Source organism: Megalobrama amblycephala, linkage group LG14, assembly GCF_018812025.1.
Source record: "Megalobrama amblycephala isolate DHTTF-2021 linkage group LG14, ASM1881202v1, whole genome shotgun sequence".
Lineage (NCBI taxonomy): Eukaryota > Metazoa > Chordata > Actinopteri > Cypriniformes > Xenocyprididae > Megalobrama > Megalobrama amblycephala.
Window position 1 is genome coordinate 15,280,017 of NC_063057.1, and position 22,992 is coordinate 15,303,008.

General features: G+C 39.1%; 2 protein-coding genes across 3 annotated transcripts in view; one reads left to right on the forward strand and one right to left on the reverse strand.

Annotated features, from left to right (window-relative positions):
- Window positions 1-14,158, reverse strand: part of LOC125245049 — a 59,922-nt gene extending 45,764 nt beyond the window's left edge. For both annotated transcript variants that reach the window (XM_048155479.1, XM_048155478.1), the window contains exons 1-2: window positions 13,894-14,158; window positions 3,102-3,167 (exon numbers count right to left, since the gene is read on the reverse strand). In XM_048155479.1, coding sequence (XP_048011436.1) covers window positions 3,102-3,167; window positions 13,894-14,046 — 219 coding nt within the window. In that variant the 5' untranslated portion in view covers window positions 14,047-14,158. The remainder of the gene's footprint in view (window positions 1-3,101; window positions 3,168-13,893) is intronic.
- recql (RecQ helicase-like) overlaps window positions 1-22,992 on the forward strand; it is an 86,659-nt gene that overhangs the window by 48,994 nt on the left and 14,673 nt on the right. The gene's annotated exons all lie outside the window — the stretch shown is intronic.

Genomic DNA, 22,992 nt, shown 5'->3' on the forward strand with positions numbered 1-22,992 from the left:
GAAAGGCGGCGGCTGTTAGTATATGGTAGTATGTTTTAGGCGGTTGTAAGAATGCATATTTATCACCCTCATGAGCAGCCTGCTACAGTGCATACTGCAGACATTTCAGAATAAGAGTCACGGTGTATTTCGGGATAGTTTATAATTATTATTTTTTCCTGGTCATTATCGTTATTTTGTTTACACAATAAATAGTATTTACTTAACTTAATTTCTATTTAATTCATAGTAAACTACTGTATCTTGTCACAGGAAGGAAAGACTAGGAACAATATTTGACACATTATTCAATATATTTTACAAGTATAAGGGTTATTATAGTTAACTAAACCTAAAACCAAAGAAATCTTCATTACTTGAAATAGATGTTAACTAAAATAAAACATAAATATATATAAAAAATTTAAACTTATTTTATTTCATCTAGTTTCAGCTTTAGCGTAACATGAGGTATTAAAATAACAAACAGAAATAAAAATCTTATAGACATTTAAAAGCAAAACCTAAAATACATAAACACACAAAAAATTACTAAAACTTTTAACTAAAATTACAATGAAAGCAGAAGAACTAAAAATCTAATCTAATAAAAATTTTAAATGAAAACTATTATAGACATCAATGATAAGTGTGTCAATCCCTGAAAAGTACTGAAATTTGCACTTTCGTGTCTTTTTGCACGTGAACGAGCAAAGTACAGTTGGGTGAACATAAACAGTTTGGGGAATATCAGATGTGCCTATATCAGTGTATAGGATCTGTGTATTGTTAGAGAAATGCTTAATGTATTACAATTTAACTAAATTAGATTTTAGTCTACTAAATCTACTGTAGATTTAGTCGACTAAAAATCTTATGATATTGAGTCGACTAAAAATCGTATGATATTGAGTCGACTAAAACTAGACTAAAACTAAAACAATTTCTGATGACTAAAATATGACTAAAACTAAATGGCATTTTAGTCAAAAGACTATGACTAAAACTAAATCAAAATTTGCTGTCAAAATTAAGAGACTTCTTTCAAAAACATTTAAAAAATTGGCCCCACTTTATATTAGGTGGTCTTAAATACCATGGACTCAAAAAATAAGTACAATGTACTTATTGTGTTCATATTGTATTGCAAAACACTTTTGCTGCTATTGAGGTGGGATACGGGTATGCTCCGAACAACTGATTCGAAACAAAATGGTAATAGAGGCCTCACATTCATCATAAATATCTTAATTTGTGTTCGGAAGATGAACAAAGGTCTTACAGGTGTAGAATGACATGAGGGTGAGTAATAAATTACATAATTTTCATTTTTGGGTGAACTAACCCTTTAAGGCAAGGGTGGGGTCCATGGGGAACGTTGATCCTGGAGGGCCATTGTCTTGCAGAGTTTAGCTCCAACCCTAAATAAACACACCTGAAGCTAATCAAGGTCTTCAGAATTTGAATTTGAACATGAGTTTTCACCTGTAAAATAAAAAAATAGAGTTTTCAGGGTTGGAGCTAAACTCTCCAGGATGGCCCTCCAGTATCAACGTTCCCCACCCCTGCTTTAAGGTGTAAAGGGATGGGTCAACAGTGTAATTACAAATGTAATTACAGAAATGAATAATTACCGATATAATTACATGCAGGTTTTTTTTTTTTTTTTAATATAAGTACAATGTAAAAACATGTTTACATAATAATTGCATTGTATCAAATGATTAATTTAAATTTAAATGTAAGTACATAGTAGTTAAGGCCACCTAATATAAAGTGGGACCAAAAAATCTTACCAACCCCAAACTTTTTGTGTATATTAGGTCAGAATTTAAACACTAGTCCCTGCACACTGCACATAACATTATTATGTCTTATACTTAAATAAAGTATACTTAAATAAACTTCTTTTTCTTCTCTTACCAAGGCCATCAATTAAAATTCTGGTCAAAACAGATAAGCCAATACGTATTGTCATGTTATGCCTGATATTATAAAATTCTATAATATTTAGTCTAAATAAATCAAAATTAAAACAAATAAAATGTTTAAATGCTACAAGGCACTAATTTTGCTTATTAAGCTGAAATAGTAAACGCATTTTAAAATAAAAATCACAACTCCAAACAATGTTTCACTAATCCAGAGTCAGAATTTAGCCTCTTATTGAGTGCTAACACAGACATGCCATTGTCTCCCCATCGGATGCCTGTATAGTTTCAATGCCGCTCGCCTTCCTGTGGCCACCCTCTTTTTTATGCACACAAAAATGGAAGTATAGCTCCACTCGCAGTTAAGAAAGGGCGTCATACCGAACAGAATGCAACCCAAACCAAACCATAAATCACAGTGTAAACACCAGTGTTTGTCTGCGGAGCGAGGCGGGCCCAGGAGTGTGTTTGCCCACCTGTGCATGTGTCATCGTTTGGGCGTACAGTATTCAGGGTTCTGACGGCACTCGTGATGTCGTCTCAGTGGCGACAATGTCCATGGAGACCGTGAGGTATGAAGCTAATGGGTGGGTTAATCGTCTCTTGTTCTCAATAGATGTTTGGACTGGGACGGCCCCATAAAGTTCAGATGGTTTGAATACGGTGATGCAGCCAGTGTTTTATAGCATACCGAGGTGATCCAGAGGGCAGAAAATGTGTGTGTGCCAGTGTGGGTGTGCGTTTTTGTGTTTAGCAAAGCATAAGTGTTTATTCATACTTGCCCGCTTTGGCTGATTGTGTGTACTGGTACATTTTGAAGATGTAAATTAGTCAGTAAGAGGCTGGTGGATCTTTGTCCCTTTTTTCTTGTTTGTTTAACCAGAGGCCAAGACAGGAAGCCAGCCCACACAACTCGCTGTCCCCATGGTAACCTCTCTGTTGCCTGTGGCACATTCAAAATCTCTGGCCTCTCTAAAACGGAGACAGTGAGGTGGATGGGCACAGGCCATTAGTGCATATGTGTTTCCAAGCGATAGTGTTTGTTTATAAGAGTCAGATTTGAATATTAGTCTTGACTTATTAGATTATGTCAATGTACAGCATGCTAAATCAATTGGAATTGTGCTTTGATGAAGTGTAATTACTTGTGTCAGTCTCGTGTCTACATAACTGAAGCGTAACTGTACTCACTGTATGATACTGTCCTCTGTTCCAAAGGATGGCTTGTCTCACAAAGCAAAAGTAATATGATGGTGCCTGGGGGACAGATAACATGTTTAGATATGACTGATATTGACAGTAATTAGTCATGTTTGCTAAGACAAACATGTCTGTTGTTATTGCTTATACTTTGGGTTATGGTGTTGTTCTGAACTTCAGGGCATAACTCATCCTGCATCATTCATAAATCATAAATCAAGCCTTGTGGCTTTTACTATCAAGTGTCAGGTGTTTTCAAACCGTTTGATGCCAAAGACCCCCAATTATGATGAATGATGGACCCTCTTCTTAAAATATTAAGCATAATATTATGAAGACAACCACACACAAAAACATTTCAAAAGTTTGGGGTATGTAAGATTTTTTTACACTGTCCTCCAAAAGTTTGGAAACACCCCTGGCAACGTGTGGTTTTGGACGATATCAGCATAAATCCTTATCGTTTTTTGGTGCAAATACATTAAAGTAACTTGACATTATCATTGAAGACCAGCAATAATAATTTTCATTTTGATTACATAATATTGGCAATATATACATGTCAAAGTCAGACCCCTTTGCCCCTTTGCCAGCTGTGATGCCTGGTTACTGGTTTAAACTTGGCCCAGGTTTTTGGGTCAGCACACCTTAATAGCTTCAACAATTGATTGCCAGTTAAGTTTAGAATACAATGAACCAAATAAAACCCAGTTTAGGTCAGAATGCTGCTAATGGTGGTAGTTTTTGTTGTCCCTTATCAGTGCAAAATTATCACAAATTAAAAAGGATTCATGCCAATATTGTCCAAAACCTCACTTTTCTAGGGTGTTTCCAAACTTTTAGAGGGCAATGTTTTTGAAAGAAGTCCCTTATACTCACCAAGACTGCATTTATTTGATCAAAATCTAGTAAGAACTGTAATATTATTACAATTTAAAATGATCAATGTTGAAAATAGTTGTGCTGTTTACTATTTTTTTCAAGATTCTTGAAATGGAAACTTATAAAAGAACAGCATTTATTTAGAAATCTTTTGTAACAATGAAAAGGTCCATTTTGATCAGTTTAATGTGTCCTTGCTGAATAAAAGTATAAAAAAAAAAACGTACTGACCCCAAACTTTTGAATAACTTCTGAATCTTGCGTTCAGTTTGGCCGTTGGTTTGAGGGTGATATGATGTCCTATGGTAATCCATTATTACGAAAAACATGATGAAACAGCTTCAGCAGTTTCCATGGCAGTGAGCAAGCCTTTGAATGGAACAAGCTTTACAGGCTTTGGAGAAGTGGTCAACAGATACAAGGATGGAGGTAACAAAGTCTATTCCCAGATGAGACCATGGTCAGTGGGAATGGGCAGTGGTTGGAGCTTGCTTTCCGGTAGGTGTCTAGGTGTTTTGGAGATAGCACAGATGGGACAACCGCAGGAGCATTCAAGAAGGAGTGAGAGGGTTTGCTGGTTACCTGGATGCCCAGATCGTGGAGACGAGTGAACTGAGTCCATTAGGGTTATGCACAGGTTGGATCATTCAGGGTTCTGTAGTCGATACACGGCCGCAAGGCTCCGTCCTTTTTTTCAACGAAGAATAGGCTGGAAGCAGCAGGGGAAGTAGATGGTTGGATGAAGCCTTGTTTAAGTGCCTCCTTGATGTATTCATCCATGGTCTGCGTCTCTGGGATCAACAGAGGATATATTCTACCTTTGGGTAGTGTGGCACCAGGCACCAGCTTGATGATGCATTCTCATGGCCGATGTGGTGGAAGTTTTGTTGCCAGCTGCTTGCTGAACACATCCTGGAATGCCCCATATTGCTCTGGCACACTCACAGTGGACTTCTGATGTTGGTGGAACTGCGACTGACAGTGAATTCAGGAGGTTGAGATGAAGATGTCTTCTGAGGTATATAATGATTGAAGCAATACTCACTCCACTTTGTTATTTCTTCTGTTGACCAGGAATCGGTAGGTGTGTGAATCTCTAGTCAGGGGCGTCCAAGGATGATGTCCACAGTTGAACCCTCCAGCACCAGAAGCGAGATCTCCTCCCTATGCAGGTTTCCAATACTGAGCATGATAGGTGGTGTACAGTGACTGATGATTCCTTGACTCACTGGCTTACCCAGGACAGAGTAAATACTCAGGATTTGTAAACAGGGAAGTTTCTTGATCTGGAGATGTTTGAGGAGTGCCTTTGAGATTAAATTCTCTGCTGAGCCGATGAGGGCCTGAACTGTAATAGAACATCGAGGAGCAGTCGCTGATACTGTGATGCAATTTAAGGTGGAAACAATCAAAGGAAGTTGAACGCTGGTTGAGGACAAACTGGGCAATCTGGGATGAGATAGATTATTGTGAATTCTTTGTTGGCCCCAGTTTGGGTGAGGTGAAATGAATCAACCTGCACAGGTTTGCTAGGCGCTGCTGATGGAGCTGCTGATGGCATGAATGGAAAGGATTGCAGCAACGATTTTTCCTGTTGGCATGCTGAAATGCATTGGGCTACACAGATGGATCATTGAATCAGATTTTCTAGACCCATGGTGTCATCGTAAATCACCATTTGCAGCCTCAAATGGTTATTTAGAGGAGGATTTAATAGACTGGTTTACAGAGGCTATTTCTGCAGATACCCCTATGTCTATTGCCCCTGTATCACTCCTGTGCTCCAAGTATCTCCAGCGCCCCCTGTATCTCCTGTGCTCCAAGTATCTCCAGCGCCCCCTGTATCTCCTGTGCTCCAAGTATCTCCAGCGCCTTCTGTGTCTTCAGATTGCCCGCCCAGCCTCTCTCTCCCCCCTCCTCTATTTAACCAGCATATTTCTACAGCTACTACTCCTCTGGTTCCCATCTGCCCCTCATCTCATCCTCAGCTGTCTCTATGCAGTCCCCAGCATGGCCTTGGCGTGAGGATCCCCTGTCTTCCTCTCCAGCCACAGAGCCCCAGACTCCACCTCGGTCCTTTGATCCATCGGTTTCTCCTTGGCTCAATGCGCCCTCAGCTCCACTGTGGCCCGTCATCCCACCCACTCCATCAGGCTTCCTCGTCCCTCGTCCTCAGGCATCACCCTGGTTCCTTCCATCCCTCCGGCTCCACCAGGCTTCACCTTCTGGTGTTAATTGTAACCTTTAATGTTACAGTAATGTGCAAGAAAAGACTTCCTATATATAGTTTATAGCATTAGTTGAGATTTTTTTATCCTTAAGAAAATGTTAATTATAACTGAATTTATTTGAAGAGAGAGACACAATTTGTTCAATAAACCACTGTTTAAATATGTTTAGTTTCTCCCCTCTGCTGTACCGAGCCTGTACCAAACTGTGACTTCAATACTGAGGTACATACTGAACCATTGACTCGGTTCAAGTCAGGAACATTTTTCGAGTCCCAAACGCTGAAGTCCGTGTCAAGTCTGAGTAAAAATGTATCGGAGTCTGTGACAAGTGCAAGTCTGCAAAAAATTGTACTCGAGTCCAAGTTTGAGTACCAACTCAATGTATCAAGTTGAAAACCCCCTCCAAACACCTTAGAAACTGCTTTGCATCACCCTGACAACCATCTACAATACCCTAACATGCAAGCATGAAGAAAAAAGATGAAGATGTTGGGACACATTTGTTGAAATGATCTTCAGTGTTTCTTACTCAATCTTCTCAGAGTTTGTGCACAAACACTGGCTAAATTAACATTAACACTACACATACACATACACATACACATACACACACACACACACACACACACACACACACACACACACACACACACACACTGTGATTCATAGACCTCCTTCTCAGAATGTCAATTGAACCTCTGTCTTTGCCTGAGAGCTGTGATGCATCTCAATAGTGAATACCCACCACTCCACCAGCCTTTCTGAGGAGTTCATCAAGCTCTCATCAGCTATCTTTGCCTTTAGCTGCGATACAACTAGCCTGTGGGAGTCTCAACTCCATCGCTCAGCTCTCTTTTTCTTTTCACTCACTCTTGGACACTCTCATCTATCTGACCTGTGGCCCAGGGCTCCAGCAGAGACTCATCCATCACCATAGACATCTCACCATCCCTCTGTCTATCCCTGTCCCTGTTCACTGAGGTCACGTATCTCGCTTCTCTAAGGTCATCAGTCTCACTGTGGCAGATGCCAGAGCTTCTGAGTCAGCTTCAGCCTGGCAGCCTGGTGGTTTTTCTCTCTTTCACAGTGGTCGCATACTGGGGCAGGGAATTGTGCAATCTGAAGCCACCAGCCCACCTGTGGGTGATGAGTGGGACCTGCAGAGTGGGACCAAAGGAAGTATATTGAACGCCTGCTTGAACCTGTCCAATGAGGAGCATTAGGAAAATCACTATTGACAGGTTGCGACATTGTTCTCTAAAAGCTTCATGATGGGACCATTTTAAATTTTTGTTTGAGGATCTTTTTTTAAAAATAAAACTGCCACATTCAAAGCCATTGTAAAATGCTGATAAATTTGCAAATGACCACCACCACCACAGATTTTAACCAGGCTAGTTCTAGGCTTTAGGACACATATTATTAATTGAGATGCAAGTATTTATCCAACAACAATTTGATTCATTTTTGATTCTCCCCATTTTAATAGTGATGCATTGTGAAATCTGAAATCAGTTCATGATTTGATCCAGTTATTTTGGACTGATTCATAATTATTTCCAAAAATAGGTTTCTAAATAGGTTATAAAGTGTAACTGAAAATGAGATAAAAAAAAAATAATAACAAAATATATAACTTGCACTATAGTTGAATATTTAAAAAATACTACATTCACAGTCTAAAAAAACTTATCAAACATTTACTACTGATTCGGTAAAAAAAAAAATAATATGGCAGTTTAATTTACTAAAAAATGTACTAAACCAATAATTAAATAAAGTCTGTCATGTACAGGGGATCTTAAAGTTATTAATTTAAGTTATAATATATTATAGTTATAAGTTATAATATATAATAATTTATATTTAGTTAAAATCTAAAATTATGCAGAGAATTATGTCACAGAATTAAAAACTATATTAATGTGGTAAACTACTATACGTAATGAAGAAATAATAAAAGTCAAGGCTCAGTATATTCCCCAATTATCCCAGAAAACATAATATATAACAGTTTAATAAACAGTTTAACAGTTCAAATGGATACACATAATTATGAATTATGAATAAATCTGTGCATTTTTTCTGCTTATTGTGGCTGTGGCTTATTGTATCTGTGATGACCTCTGTAACACGTTGGGTATTATAATAGTTATTATCATAAATTATTAATTCCATAATCAATAATTAAAATGTTTATTATCAGGTTGATGCATCTACACTCCTAATTATTGGTTTTACGATCTTTATAGCCTTTGATTACTTATCAAACTTAAGGAATCAGAGCTGTGCAGTAGAGTTGGAAATGTCTTTTTTACCTGCCTCTGAACATCACTGCAGACAGTATTTAATGTCTCTTACAGATAAAAAAAAAACCCTGCAATTGTTTTTATTATTATTTTTTTTTATTATCTTTTTATTATGCTCTTCACTTAATCGACTGCTGGACGATGCACAATGACCAACTCTCTCCGCTGAATTGTGGCCTCTTAGAGCACAATAACCTGCCTTCTCCCTAATAACTCCTTGAAACTGAATTCAAGTATGTTTGGATCCATATGGGTGATCCAGAGTTAGAAGAGCACAGAGATTAGGGAGACACAGGGGACAATAGAAACAAGAAGGAAATAGTGCTTGTGCTGTTGTGAATGAAAACAGTAATATTCAGTCTTCACAGATTGGCAAAGGGACGGACAAGACCATCAGACCTCATGAGACTCTAAGACTCATTAAAAGTCACAACACCACAGGCTGCTTTTAAACATCAGGAGAGCAGCTTGGTTGAACAACGGCCTTGATTAGATGTCATATTCATGCCGTAATCCAACACCCAGATTTAGAGGTCACAGGGTGACGGTCTAATTTCAATCTGAGCTCTCGAGCAAACATAAGCAGGTCTGTACCGAGGCTAGTCAGCCCACACCATTCTGATCTCCTCTCTGAACTTCTCATCATTGAGATCTGTAATGAAATTGGACAGGCGTGATTGGTGTTTTCTGTATCCCATCGTCCAATTCACCAGATGAGATTAGGCCAATTCCAGGCAGATGGGCTTTCCATTGCCTCAGTGTCTCAGGGGCGCAGCAGAGCCCCTGTCCTTTGGGCTTTTCCTGTCAGGGAGGCTGTTTACCATTGCATCACACAGACTGAGGCCAGACAGGAAATGCTCCTCCACTAGTCCAGGGACACAGGAAATGTGAAGCTTGTCAAAAACAAGTAGGTGGAAGAAGGAAGATCAAATTACTTGATGCACTAATAAGCAAAGTGGTCCTTTCTTCTCCTTCCTTGGCTTGTGGGCCATCTGTCTCTTTCTTAAGGAAACTTCTTGCATATTTTCCAATTATTACAAACTGTCTTACATAAGATTTAATCAATGTTTATGGAAGACCATTGATGCGATGAGTCAGAGACCAAATGATCACTCTGTTTTGGTCATTTCATAAGCACACTTTTATCATTTTAACAAATTTCAGTTGTCCCCTGTACATTCTATAATACTGAAACACACTATCAGAGGGAAAAAAGTGCAAGAAATTGTTTCTTTAAGGGTACAACATCTTGTCATTTGGGTAGTACCCTGAAAGGAACAACTATGTACTTTATTTACCCCTAAAAGTTTCATAGTAATACCTTAAAGGGGTAGTTCACAGCTGGGGAAATGGGCTTACAGTAAAACTTGGCTGCCTCTGCCAAAAATATATACATTATAATAATAATAATTGCTACCTGACCAGATAAAACAGAAAAAAAGACTTTTCCATTTTATCCAATAGATCGAAAACTTCAACACCCATAATACACTGGGCATGTTGCCGTCTAAGGCCACTCCAAGTCTGTTATGGATACAGTTCACCAGAGTCAAATACCGCTTTGCTTTTGTAGGAAATACTTCTTAGCAAACTTTTAGTCATAATGGTGTTGACTAGTTCCTGAGTTCAAGAAGTCAAAGAGTAAACGTTTAGCGGGAGTAAGTTATTTCCGGTTTCCAGTAAAGGATCCATGCAGTGACTTTCTAAACCAAAAAGAAACTCAGAGCCCCTGAAGTAAAACACCATCGCGTTCAGGTAAGAAAGCTGCTTCCATAATGTTCAATAATTACCACAATGCTGTTTAAATAATAGACAATTTTTAGTGACTTTTAAAATGCCCCTATTATGCCTTTTTTAAAGTTCCTAATATTGTTTTGGGGGTCTCCTACAACAGGTTTACATGCATGCAAGGTCAAAAAACACTTTAGTTTTCAATCTTTATCTGAATTTTCAATCTTTTGTAAAGATTTGTTTTAAGCCGTTCAGAGAATTAGTCTCTCTAGACATTGCTCTGATTGGTCAGATGGCCCAATCCTTTGTGATTGGTCTACTGCGCGCACTGCGCGCCCATTGCTATAACTGAATGACAGCTATCGATTTGCAAGACATTGTATATATATAGACAGTAAAGATAGAATCAATTTTACCGTATCAATTTTAGCCCGAGCCGACGATGAAACGTCTGAAGTAGTCGATCAACCAGAAACTGATTCACAATCACGACTGGAGTATGACGTTTCTATATGGTAAGTGTCTCCTTAGTTATGTATAAGAAGTGATAGCAGCGTCACTGTTAAACTTTATGTAGGTTTCGTCATACCTATTAACAAAGTAAAAAAATGGCTATATCATTGTTTGACATTACAATGAGTGTTTACTGTTTACAGAGAGAAAACTTCAACTAGTTACCGCGGACTAGCATCTTCACATCCTATTTCAATACAGATAGAGCTCCGCTCTACTGTAATAATAAAAACGAAAAAAAAAAAGTTTGTTTTGTATGTTGTAAACTCCCACATTAGCCGAGCACAAACGTGATTAGCTGATACTGCATTAGAATTTGTAAACAAAAGTCGTACTCCATCCTTGATCATTACTCCAAGTAATAAGACAGACAAGCTGCATTAATCAACACATTTTTAGACAATATTGGACCCACATCTGAATAGCAGAACTAAACGCGAGTTAGCCGGTTAGCAGGAGACATACAGACTAAGGGTGTACGTTACACAACATGACATACAAAACTACGAATTTTCGTTAGAAAATATAAACATCAATTTTTAATCATACTTACAGGTTGAGATTCAGAGGAGCAATCTGCTCCAAATAAACTGGACATTGATCCGTATTTTAAAACCAACCGTTTTGTGAATCCTGCGTTAAACTCCCCGAGGTTTGAAAAGCAGTCGTCAGTAAAATGACGAGAACACAAAAAAAGATTGTACTGCTGTGGTATTATTGAAAAAATGAATTTTCCCTGGCGTCACAATAAGTGGGCGGACAATATGCTAATGTTCGTTGTGACGTCACAACAAAACAGCTTGGGATTTGTTTTACAAACGACTCGTTTATTTGACTCTGAGTCGACTCTTACTTTTGAGAGATATGGTGCACTTTCAGATTTAAAACTTTGTCGGATGTTTTCATTCACTTAGAGCTATGTTACACACTACATGAAAGGTAATTTTCAAAAATCCTTAATAGGGGCACTTTAAAATAACTGTTCTGTTAATAACCCTCTGTCTATCTTACTATCTGTGGGTGGGGATACAAAATGTGGAAGTATAATCTGTAGTTTTCATGAAAGCCCTGGAGCTGTCAAAAGTCAAAACACATGATTCGGAGGACTTTGCTGACAAGTAACACGGAGAAAGAGTAAACATTGTTCATTTACATCTTATGACATTGTAACAATACAAAGCAGACTGAAAATCTGTGAAGCTTTAAGTATAGATTTTCATACATATTCAAAGGGCCATTTAGTTAATACAAATAGTTCCCCTTCCCAGATGACAAGCTGTTGTACCCTTAAAGGCAATTTTTTTTTCTGAGAGTGCAGGGCAGTAACCACGATCTCACAGTTATTCATATTAGTGGTTGACCAATGTAAGGTATGTTAAACATGTGGTTATATTCACTCTCAGAAAAAAAATGTACCTTTAGGGGTATAACATCTTGTGACTTGGAGAGTAAACCTCAAAGGGACATCTTTGTACCTTATTTACTATATTTATATAGTACCTTTTAAGGGTTCATATTATCACTGTAAGGTACTCATATGAACCTTTTAGGGGTAGATAAGGTAAAAAAAGTTGTCCCTTTAAGGGTACTGCCCCAGTGACAAGCTGTTGTACCCTTAAAGGTAGAATTTTCTAAAAATATGTTGTTGCTGAGAGATGAACAGTGAGTTTAGATATGGTTGTTGTAGAAAAAGAGGCTGGTTAGCGAGACAGATTTCCCAATCCAGTCAATTTGACCAGCAATTTGATTTGACAAGCTCTTGATGCGGGCAGAAAACATTGACACTGGAACTTTCTAACTTGGCACATTATGAAAATATTAATTATCAACAGCATCCAAAATATGCAGTTCAAAGAATTAGCAGTGATGTCCAGGATGGGAAGCTCTATATCACTATTTTTACCTAGCCCTAGAGAGGAAATTGTTGCATTGCTTTTGCTATTGATTCTTCAATGATCCTTGGGATCTTTGAACTTCTGTTCATCTTCTAAACACAAATGAAGTAATTTTTAATGACACCTGAGCAATTTCTGTCTCTCCATTGTTCATCATGCAAAGCAGTTGTGTGTCTTCAGAAGACCTTAAACCACTCGATTCATATTTTTAAGCCTGCATCACCCTGAACAACAAAACGGCAACAGCATATTCCCTATAGATGACTGATAGTAATTCAGCTTAGACAGGCGAACTATTCAGTCACAATTGAGTTAATATAAGCAGATCACTGTCTAAGCTTATAGAGCAATATCTGACAAACCACATTACACAGACGTCCGCAACAAGAGAATTACCAAGCTAATACACAACAAACACACACCCTAACATCATCCACACACAATCTTACAACACAGAACATCAATCAAATCACAAAGGCACCACGAACACATGAGGAAATCCTTTTTCCCCCAAAACAATAAGGTCTCCAAACTGCAACCCTATTAATAGTTTACAAAAGGAGCAGGCCTTGATCCCCAGCATGGAGGAGACCGGTGTAGAACACATACACAAAACCAACGGCCCACTGCCGCTCGCCGGGTCAGCTATGATGAGCCATGAATGTAACCGTCCAACCAATCAGGCTTAATAGTGTCCATCCTCGCCACCTTTGCAGATCCAATGGTGTGTGTACGTGTTGACTCGGAGGGTCAGATGGGCTTCACAGATCCTGTGACCCCGAAAGGAGACCAGAGAATCAGAAGCGGACCCCCACAGACAGGACAGAACCTTCTTTATGCCCTAATCTGCTAGCATCAGAGATCAATATGGTTAGTGGTACTGCTACAATAGCAGTAGCAGGAGTTAGCACCTTGCCCAATTTCTGAGGCTCTCTGGGGGGGCATAAAGCTGAGGTTTGCCATGCCCGTCACTGACCTCTGGCACAGCCACACCCCAGCAGCTAACCTGCTTAACATTCATTACGGAAACCTGGGCAGATGCTCCGATTTCAGGCCTGCTGTCGCCTGCTCTCTTGTCCCTGCTTCCTCATCCTCTCAATAGGGAGTCGATTTGAAGTGCTTTTTCATTTCTAAAGCAGAGATCAGAGATCCACTGACAGGCCGAGCTTAATGTTATCCGTGCTAAAGGATTTTGAAGAACCCTGGTGTGATGGAGACTCACCGTATTTCTCCAGTGCTGGGGTCTGGAGCTGAGATGCCATGCCTTGCTGTTGACACGTCTCCCAGGGTGACCGATACGGGGTTGAGTACCTCCAACGGATTGAGCTTTCCAGCTGTAAATGTGCTGTTTAGGTCCTTCCTCAGTTGTCAACATGCTAGGTTTTCTGTAATGCAACTTTTTTACTCTCAAACTCCAAGTTAGTCGCGTTTATTTGGAGACAATGAGCTGTCTCGGCTTCTGTTGTCCTCCAGCTATTTTGGTCTTGCTCTCTGGAATGAAACGTTCAAGAGCTCATTGCTTCTGTTAATGATTATACTAAACCAGTTAGGTGAGCCATTTTTTTCAAAAATTAAGAATTGTACACCCACAAGCCCAAAACAGTGGACAGAAGCGACAGACAAAGGGCTTTTCAGAGTGTGGAAAGAATAGGCAAGATCAGGTTCTGTTCTGCTGCATGCATAAATCTGCCATCTTGCTTAATTACATTACTGAGGATTTACAGAGTCGTTTTAAGGAAACCACACACACTATCAGTCCCACAAATCAAAGCTCATTAGTGGAAATGTGTGTTTCCCCTCGTGTATGTCAGTGGGACTGCTGTCTATCTGCCATTTTAATCATATCTCATTAGTGTGAGAGGATTGAAGTTGTCTTATGCTCGTTCACTCTTTAGCTGGAGCCAAAAAAATCAGGAGAAATACTAACCAAATGTGAGCTTGTTGCCCTGGTGACATGCTAGAAATGTCAACAGTATGCAAACATACAAACTCTTCTGTTTTTGGTTGGATACAAGAAAGAGAATATCACCAGGAAAACAATTCGGATGAGGGTCAGTGACATAAGTTATGTCAATGATAAATGAAAATAAAAATCTAGAGTAAAGTAATTTAAAAATGCACTCCTTGTATTCATGTTGGTTTCATTTGAATTTAAAGGGATACTCCACCGTTTTTTCATATTAAACTATGTTATTCCCTTAACTAAGACGAGTTGATACATACCTGTCTCGTCTCAGTGCGTGCACTAAATCGCTCTGTCTTGCGGCAAAACTTTGTTAGCACTTAGCTTAGCCCAGTTCATTCAATAGGGGCCAAGCAGAGAAGCTACCAAACACCTCCACGTTTTCCCTATTTAAATACAGTTACTCGAGTAGTGTAACTCGACCTAGGACGGTGACACAAAACAAAATGTTGCGCTTTTATAAGCGTGTAAAATGGATAACTATATTGTATGGCGGAATACCATAGCAAGTGCTCGGGAGCACTTTGACTTGGCGCAGTAATATCTTCACTCGTGAAAAGTCCTCTCACCGGCCCCCGCTCCCTCTCATTTCCATCAATGGAACCAACGTGACCTGCACCAGTAGTAATAGTTTGAGCAGAGTTGATGAAGTATCAGGTTGTAGGAAGATAGTTTGTGGACAATCATGGTTATAACGTGCATCGTAAAGGGTTGTGATAACAAGGAGAAGGTATATAGTGCCGTCATGTTTCACAGAATTCCAACTCACCACATACAGCGGAGAGCTTGGTTAGCTGCTTTGAACAAGAATCCAAAAACACCGTTGCTGTTCGCAACAGTCACACTTGCACCACCAATTGCTGTTTGCCCGTGTTCTTTCGCCGGCTCCGGTCTGTTCTGGTTCGTATCTTTTTTCCCTCTCACGGTCCATAAGAGCTAATTCCTCCTCCGTGTACTCGGGTTCAAACAGATATGGCTCTGGGTCTGCTACAAACAAGTCATAATCATCTACAAAGTCCGCCATTGCAAATGTTCTCTTGCAGTTTGCTAATAGCACAGGTGGTAAAAGTCACGTTGGTTTTATTGACGGAAATGAGAGGGAGCGGGGGCCGGTGAGAGGACTTTTCACGAGTGAAGATATTACTGCGCCAAGTCAAAGTGCTCCCGAGCACTTGCTATGGTATTCCGCCATACAATATAGTTATCCATTTTACACGTTTAGAAAAGCGCAACGTTTTGTTTTGTGTCACCGTCCTAGGTCGAGTTACACTACTCGAGTAACTGTATTTAAATAGGGAAAACGTGGAGGTGTTTGGTAGCTTCTCTGCTTGGCCCCTATTGAATGAACTGGGCTAAGCTAAGTGCTAACAAAGTTTCGCTGCAAGACAGAGCGATTTAGTGCACGCACTGAGACGAGACAGGTATGTATCAACTCGTCTTAGTTAAGGGAATAACATAGTTTAATATGAAAAAACGGTGGAGTATCCCTTTAAAATATTTTATACCTTTAAAAAAAAAGTTTCAATTTATTGACTCTATAAATATATGTGAGTATACACATCTTAATTATTTATTTATTTATTTTTTAAATCAGGGTGATTGATTTGGAGGACAGTTTTTTTTTTTTTTTTTTCAAATGTAAATTTCTTCATCATGGTATCAGGACAGTTGTATCACCTTGACATTTTTATATATTCAGTTCTTAGAGTGTGTGATCCTGTTTTAAAAATTGTTGCAAGATTGTTGCAAGCCATTCAGGGTAATCCAGATGCAACAAAGCCAGTTGCTAAGACACTGGCAGAAAAATGCTTTGTCAGATAAATGGTATAGAGAGAAAAGCAGCTTCTAGCTATCTAATGGCTCAGAGTAATATAGTTGTTGCCCTTCGTTTGTAGAGACATAACCTAACAAACCTAAGAATGAAATAGGAAAAAGAATCAGTGATAAGTGTTATCAAGCTTTGAACCTAAATTCACTAATCCTGGAATGTGCATGAAAGACTTTGAAATATGCATCCTAGAATCATATGAAAGCCTAAGTAAATGTCTTTAGTGAATAAGATCTAGCCATTCTGCCAGGTATTGTTAGCTTAAAAGCTGTGGCACAAAAGCTGGTGGTTCTGGGCTTATCCCATCTCAGCAGGACACCCGAACCCCCTGTGGGACTAACTCACTCTAGTCCTAAACTTCATCTTAGCTTGAGAGCCCACACTGGGCCGTTATACACCCATTCCATCAATCTGTCAAACCAGAACAGACACATGCAGTACAATAAGGCCTTCCTGCATCTCTGCTTTAATGTTCCCTCTTCACAATATGGTCCTTGCCACACTATATCAGTGGAGCTACTTCCACCCCACTGAGCGATGTTGCTTGGGAAAAATAATTGTGGCAAATATCTCGACCTCTGCTCTCTGAGCCTATAATGTGGCATTATAGGAATATTGGACCCAATAACATCTTGATTACCAAAAAAGAAAGAAAGAAAGAAAGAAAGAAAGAAAGAAAGAAAGAAAGAAAGAAAGAACAAAACATATACCAACCGAAACTGCATAACGGTGATGACCAAGCTAATATTTAATTACTACAATACTTTTCTTTTACTTTTTTTGTTGTTGCTTGAATTCAAGTCAAAGATGGAAAAAATGGGCAAAAACCTATATTTTCTGTATATTCAATACTGACAGCCAACCACAACTTTCAAAATCCATTTTATCATTCAGCTGAACCCGAAATATTCAATTAAAGGGACAGTTCACTAAAAATGTCTTCACCCCAAATCTGTCATCATGTTATTCCACACCTGTATGACTTTCTTTCTTCTGCAGAACACACACACACACATTTTTTTTTTTTTTTTATGTAACCAATGATGAATGTTGGATTTATTCAAAATATCTTCTTTTATGTTCCACAGAAGAATAAGGACATACAGTGTTGGAAAGACATGCAGGGTGAGTAAATGATGACAGGATTTGAATTTTTAGGTTAGTTATGCCTTTAACAAACTAGACACAGATTTTTTTTTTTTAAGAATGTAAATGAAGGCTGTCGCTATTAGCATGCATGCTACATGAAAAAAACATTATTTAAAAGCATTTAGTTTTCAAAAATGACAAAAACTGATTAAGTCTATCTCAAAAGAGATGTTAGCAGTGTTATTTAGTGTTTACAGATATGTGAGCGCATGTATGACCGAGAGGCACAGCTAATTGAGAGAGCGTACAGAGGCGAGAAACTGCGAACATCCAAACAATATCTGGACTCGGGCCTGTACTCACTCCTGGACAGGCTATTCACCCCATCTACAAGTAAAGAAGAAAAGAGAACTCCAAACTCTCTATAAAGCCCTTTCAATAGTGATTTGTTATTCTCCTCTTCCCCCCCCCTTACTCTCCTAAACAGTCAAAAGAAGAAGAAAAAAATGTGGGATGGGGCTTTTGTGGGAGGAGGCCTGAATAAATTTTACATACTCAAGGCAGCGTACATAGTGATTGCCGCTTCCCCTAAAACTTTCTTTTCTCTCTTTCGTTCATTCGCTCCCCTTCTTTTTTTTCAGAAAACACTTTCCTTGCTGAATGGGCACCTATTAGTGACTCCATTATGGAGGCAGAGCACTTCAATGGCTCCTGGCTGTGAGGCTGTATGGAAAAGCCTCAGGCTCAGCGTAGCCCACCCCGAACAGCGTCCCGCAGTCCACACTCACTGTATTGATAGGTAGACCTAGTGTGGAGTTGGTTGATGTGTGCGAATTGGGAGGGGTGGGGTGGGGGGTCTCTCATCCTCTTTTTTGTGATCTCCAGGTGCTTTGGGAGAAAGTGTGGCTTTGAAACAGGGAGAGAGAACGTAGGAAAAAAAGTTAGAGGTTGTGCATTGTGCTGTGCTTTCCACACTAGTCACTTAAAACCAGAATGCAATGTTCAACATGCATTAGCTGATCTCCATAATAATCCCTCCCAACCCCGCTGTACACACTCACATACAACATTTCCCAGCCTCCAAATACACTTTGACCTGAGGTAAATTATGCATATTATGCACTGCACTGAAAGAAGCCAACTCCACTAGGTAATTAGTTGTCTGTAGACATATAGTTCTTTGGATTCAACACAGCTCGTCAAGCAATTTCACAAAGGATTTAAAGGGATAGTTCACCCAAAAATGAAAATTCTGTCATCATTTACTCCCCCTCAAGTTGTTCCAAACCTGTATACATTTCTTTGTTCTGCTGTACGCAAAAGAAGATATTTGGAAGAATGTTTGTAACCAAGCAGATCTCGGCCCCTATTGACTACCATATGGTGCTTTTCCACTGCATGATACGGTTCGGTACGGCTCAGTACAGATCACTTTTTGGCACTTTTCCACTGCATAGAACGGCTCGGTACAGAACGGTACGGCTCGCTTTAATAGTACCTCCTCGGTTGAGGTTCCAAGCGATCGTACCGATACTAAATGTGACGTGTGAACACTGCAGACGTCACACTCAAACAAACATTCCTCTAAATATCTTCTTCCTTTGTGTACAGCAGAACAAAGAAATGTATACAGGTTTGGAACTTAAAGGGATAGTTCACCCAAAAATGAAAATTTGATGTTTATCTGCTTACCCCCAGGGCATCCAAGATGTAGGTGACTTTGTTTCTTCAGTAAAACACAAATTATGATTTTTAACTCCAACCGTTGCCATCTGTCAGCCGTATAATGTCAATGGGAACACCATCTATAAGAGTCAAAAAAACATGCACAGACAAATCCAAATGAAACCCTGCAGCTCGTGACGACACATTGATGTCCTAAGACACGAAACGATCGGTTTGTGTGAGAAAGCGAACAGTATTTTTTATCATTTTTTACCTCTAAAACACCACTATGTCCAACTGCCCTGCGCATTCGGTTAGTGAGGACTGAGTGCGCCGTGACAACGCAAGTGATCTCTGGCACTCATTGAAGCAAAGCGTGAGACATCACTTCCGTCATCAGAGCGCTTTTTCTGACCTCACACACTGGATGCTCAAAGCAGTTGGACATAGTGGTGTATTAGAGGTAAAAAATGATATAAATACTGTTCAGTTTCTCACACAAACCGATCGTTTCATGTCTTAGGACATCAATGTATCGTTACGAGCCGCAGGGTTTAATTTGGACTTGTCTGTGCATGTTTTATTTACTCTTATAGATGGAATTCCCATTGACATGCATTATTTGACTGACAGACCGCAACGGTTGGAGTTAAAAATCATAATTTGTGTTCTACTGAAGAAACAAAGTCACCTACATCTTGGATGCCCTGGGGGTAAGCAGATAAACATCAAATTTTCATTTTTGGGTGAACTATCCCTTTAAGGGGGGTAATGATGACAGAATTTATATCTTTGGGTGAACTATCCCTTTAATGTATTGTTATATCTTGTTAATTAGGGCGGAGAGTCAATCCCAAAAATTGATTCTTAAACAAGCTTTCCGGGTCAAAATGACCCGAACACAACATTCATTTTAGTTCAGAGAAATTCAACCTTCTCAAGATCCAAATTGCATTGAAAACTTACCCTTCGGATGCCAACTTATGCCTCATTGCACCACAAAACCACTTTTTGCAGCCTTAGTTTCTTTTCTCTACAATGTACTGTGCAGTAGCAGCCACAGGCTGAGGGTATTTTCTGCTGTGGTACCTTTTACACTATTCTACCCATAAGGCTTTGCTTCTGCTAACCTTGTTTTTTTCATACTTGGCTCTCTTACAAGATGTCTTTAAGAGATTGCTCTCTCTATGCAAATATAAATTTCATTGCCATATTCATCACTAAATTGCCTCATTCCTTTTGCAGTATCATTGGTTAAGTATTCTCACCGCATTGATTTTGCCGATTTTTTTAAGTATGTTGTATTACATCGCTGTTCTCCAAGATAAATCATGGATCGAATTTGTTATTGTCAATTTGTTCATACAGACCTGAAGCATTTGTTTCTTCAAAATGTAAACCGATTTTATGTTGAACATAAAATGGACGGAAAGATGAATTTCAGTCTCCAGACTGCACATACTCTTATTTCTGTCCTGACATGTTCAAAAAGCATTTCTGATGTGACTAGCATGCTAACAGCAGTGTTGATGGAATGTCAAACTCAAATTGGTAGCGTGAGGAGTTTTAGGCTGTGTGGAGTCGAGTCCCTCACAACATGTCTGTTTATTTCTAGGCTTCCTGTTGATATGCGGCCAGCAGCATTCTGGGTAAATCTAGAGGTGTCCTTGTGGCTAGCAAAAGCCACAAGGTCAGATATCACACATAAATAGGGACATATACCCACAAAAACTCACTCTCGCATTCACACACCAGTTAGTATGCAAACACGTTCACCGTTGCATCCTTGTATGATGTCAATAGAGATTAAACTAGTTTATTATTTTCAAAAAGGAAATCTGAAAAAAAATTACACAACAAAAAGCAAATCTGTTTTTTTGTTTTTGTTTTTATTTTTTAGCTTTATTTCATTGAATAAAATTGGTTTTTAATAGTTTAAGAAGTTTTAGTTAACAGTAACAACACTGGAAAAGCCTTAAGAGCTAGGTATTTGGTGACTCTTTCTGTAGGCTACTCATCATTCTTCATTCATTCACTCAACAGATTCACTCAACAGAAACCTCTAAATTTAATGTTAATTTTAAAAAGGCAGCAGCTACACAAAATCTTGACATAAATACACATACTATGAATAATCACAATAGGATAAAGTAAATAGGTATGTCAAGATCTCACTTTGCCTCCCTTTTTTCTTAAGAATTGAGAAAATTATTTATTCTATTCCTAGAGCATATATAAAATCATTTCTTTGTTTCCTTGTGTTTTTATCACAACTTTGTCAAACTCCTCTAATAAACCAGCCAAACATCTGCATGTTCTCCTCATCTCTTTACTCAGAACCTGATTGTGGTTACAGAATTAGTATCTCTGCTAAATAATAATCCATCTATACTGCATCTGTATTCTGCAACCCATGTCATATGCGCATGCCACAGAGAAAGCAGGACAACATTTCTTTAGTGTGCCTGTGATGAAAGGGGAGAGCATTAATGTTGTGTGTGAGTATGATCATGTTTTTGTGATTAGGGTAGTGTGATGGTGTGTGTGTTTGCTATAAAGGAATGGAGAGGGCTTCAGCTGGGTGAAAATGGAGGAAGGGGGGCTGTGTGTATGTTTTGGGGAAGTCTCTATGTGAGATTTCAAATGGGCTTGTGTGTGTTTACGTGTACGTGTTTGTGTGTGTGTGTGTGTGTGTGTGTGGTTTAGGAGAGAGACTAGAGTTTAGAAAGAAAAGCTCTATGTTGAGTATGGAGTTATTGTTTAGCCATGCTTACCTCCACGGGGAACCATCTGCTCCCTGTCAATGCGTCACCTGCTCGTCTGAGCCGTCGCCATGGAAACGGGGGGAGGAGGATTAGGAGAGGTTAGGCCTCTGAGGGGAGGGCCCATCCGGGAATATGGAGGAGGTTGCCCTGGGAAACAGCTAAAAGGAACTTGAAAAATGTCACCCTCTGCTGGTTAAATCACATGAAGAGGTTATTGCCAGGCCCGTACTGGTTGATGTGCACCAGGGGGCATTGCTTGTTGAAAAACTGGGGTTGCATGATGTCACATTTGCAAATCACATAATTACCAGGTGTTGATTGACAAGCACGTCTGTCTGTGATCGGAGTTTCCTAAAGGTGATATATTGGTGAGGACAGACCATTAGACAGTACAAACAAATGTCTTTATGTTTGTGCATTTCAGGAGGTGTGTCACTGTAAGCAGCCTATCATATCACAGAGCTGTAATAAACAGACACGGCTCCTGTGCATTCAGACCAGAGTCAAAGCAAACAGTCTGAAGCTTTACGTGGGAGAGACCACAATTCAACTACTGGATCAGTCTTATTACAAACACACACTAGATCCATTTCAACTAACTGTCTGTCTGTCAATATAATGTCTACCTCTCTGTCGTTCTATCTGTCTACCAACTTGTCTGTCATTCTATCGTTCTCTCTGGCTATATCTGTCTGTCTCATTCTGTGTTCTTGCCAAACTATCTATAATTTTATGGTCTATCTATCTATCTATCTATCTATCTATCTATCTATCTATCTATCTATCTATCTATCTATCTATCTATCTATCTATCTATCTATCTATCTATCTATCTGTCTGTCTGTCTGTCTGTCTGTCTGTCTGTCTACCGTCTCTGTCTTCCTTTAGTCTATTGACATGGCACTGTAAACTATTCATTTAAATGGTACAAATTAAATACAAAATAGGATCTATTACCACAGAAATTCATTTTGACTCATCCATCAGTGTGTAAAAGGAAACTATTCACAG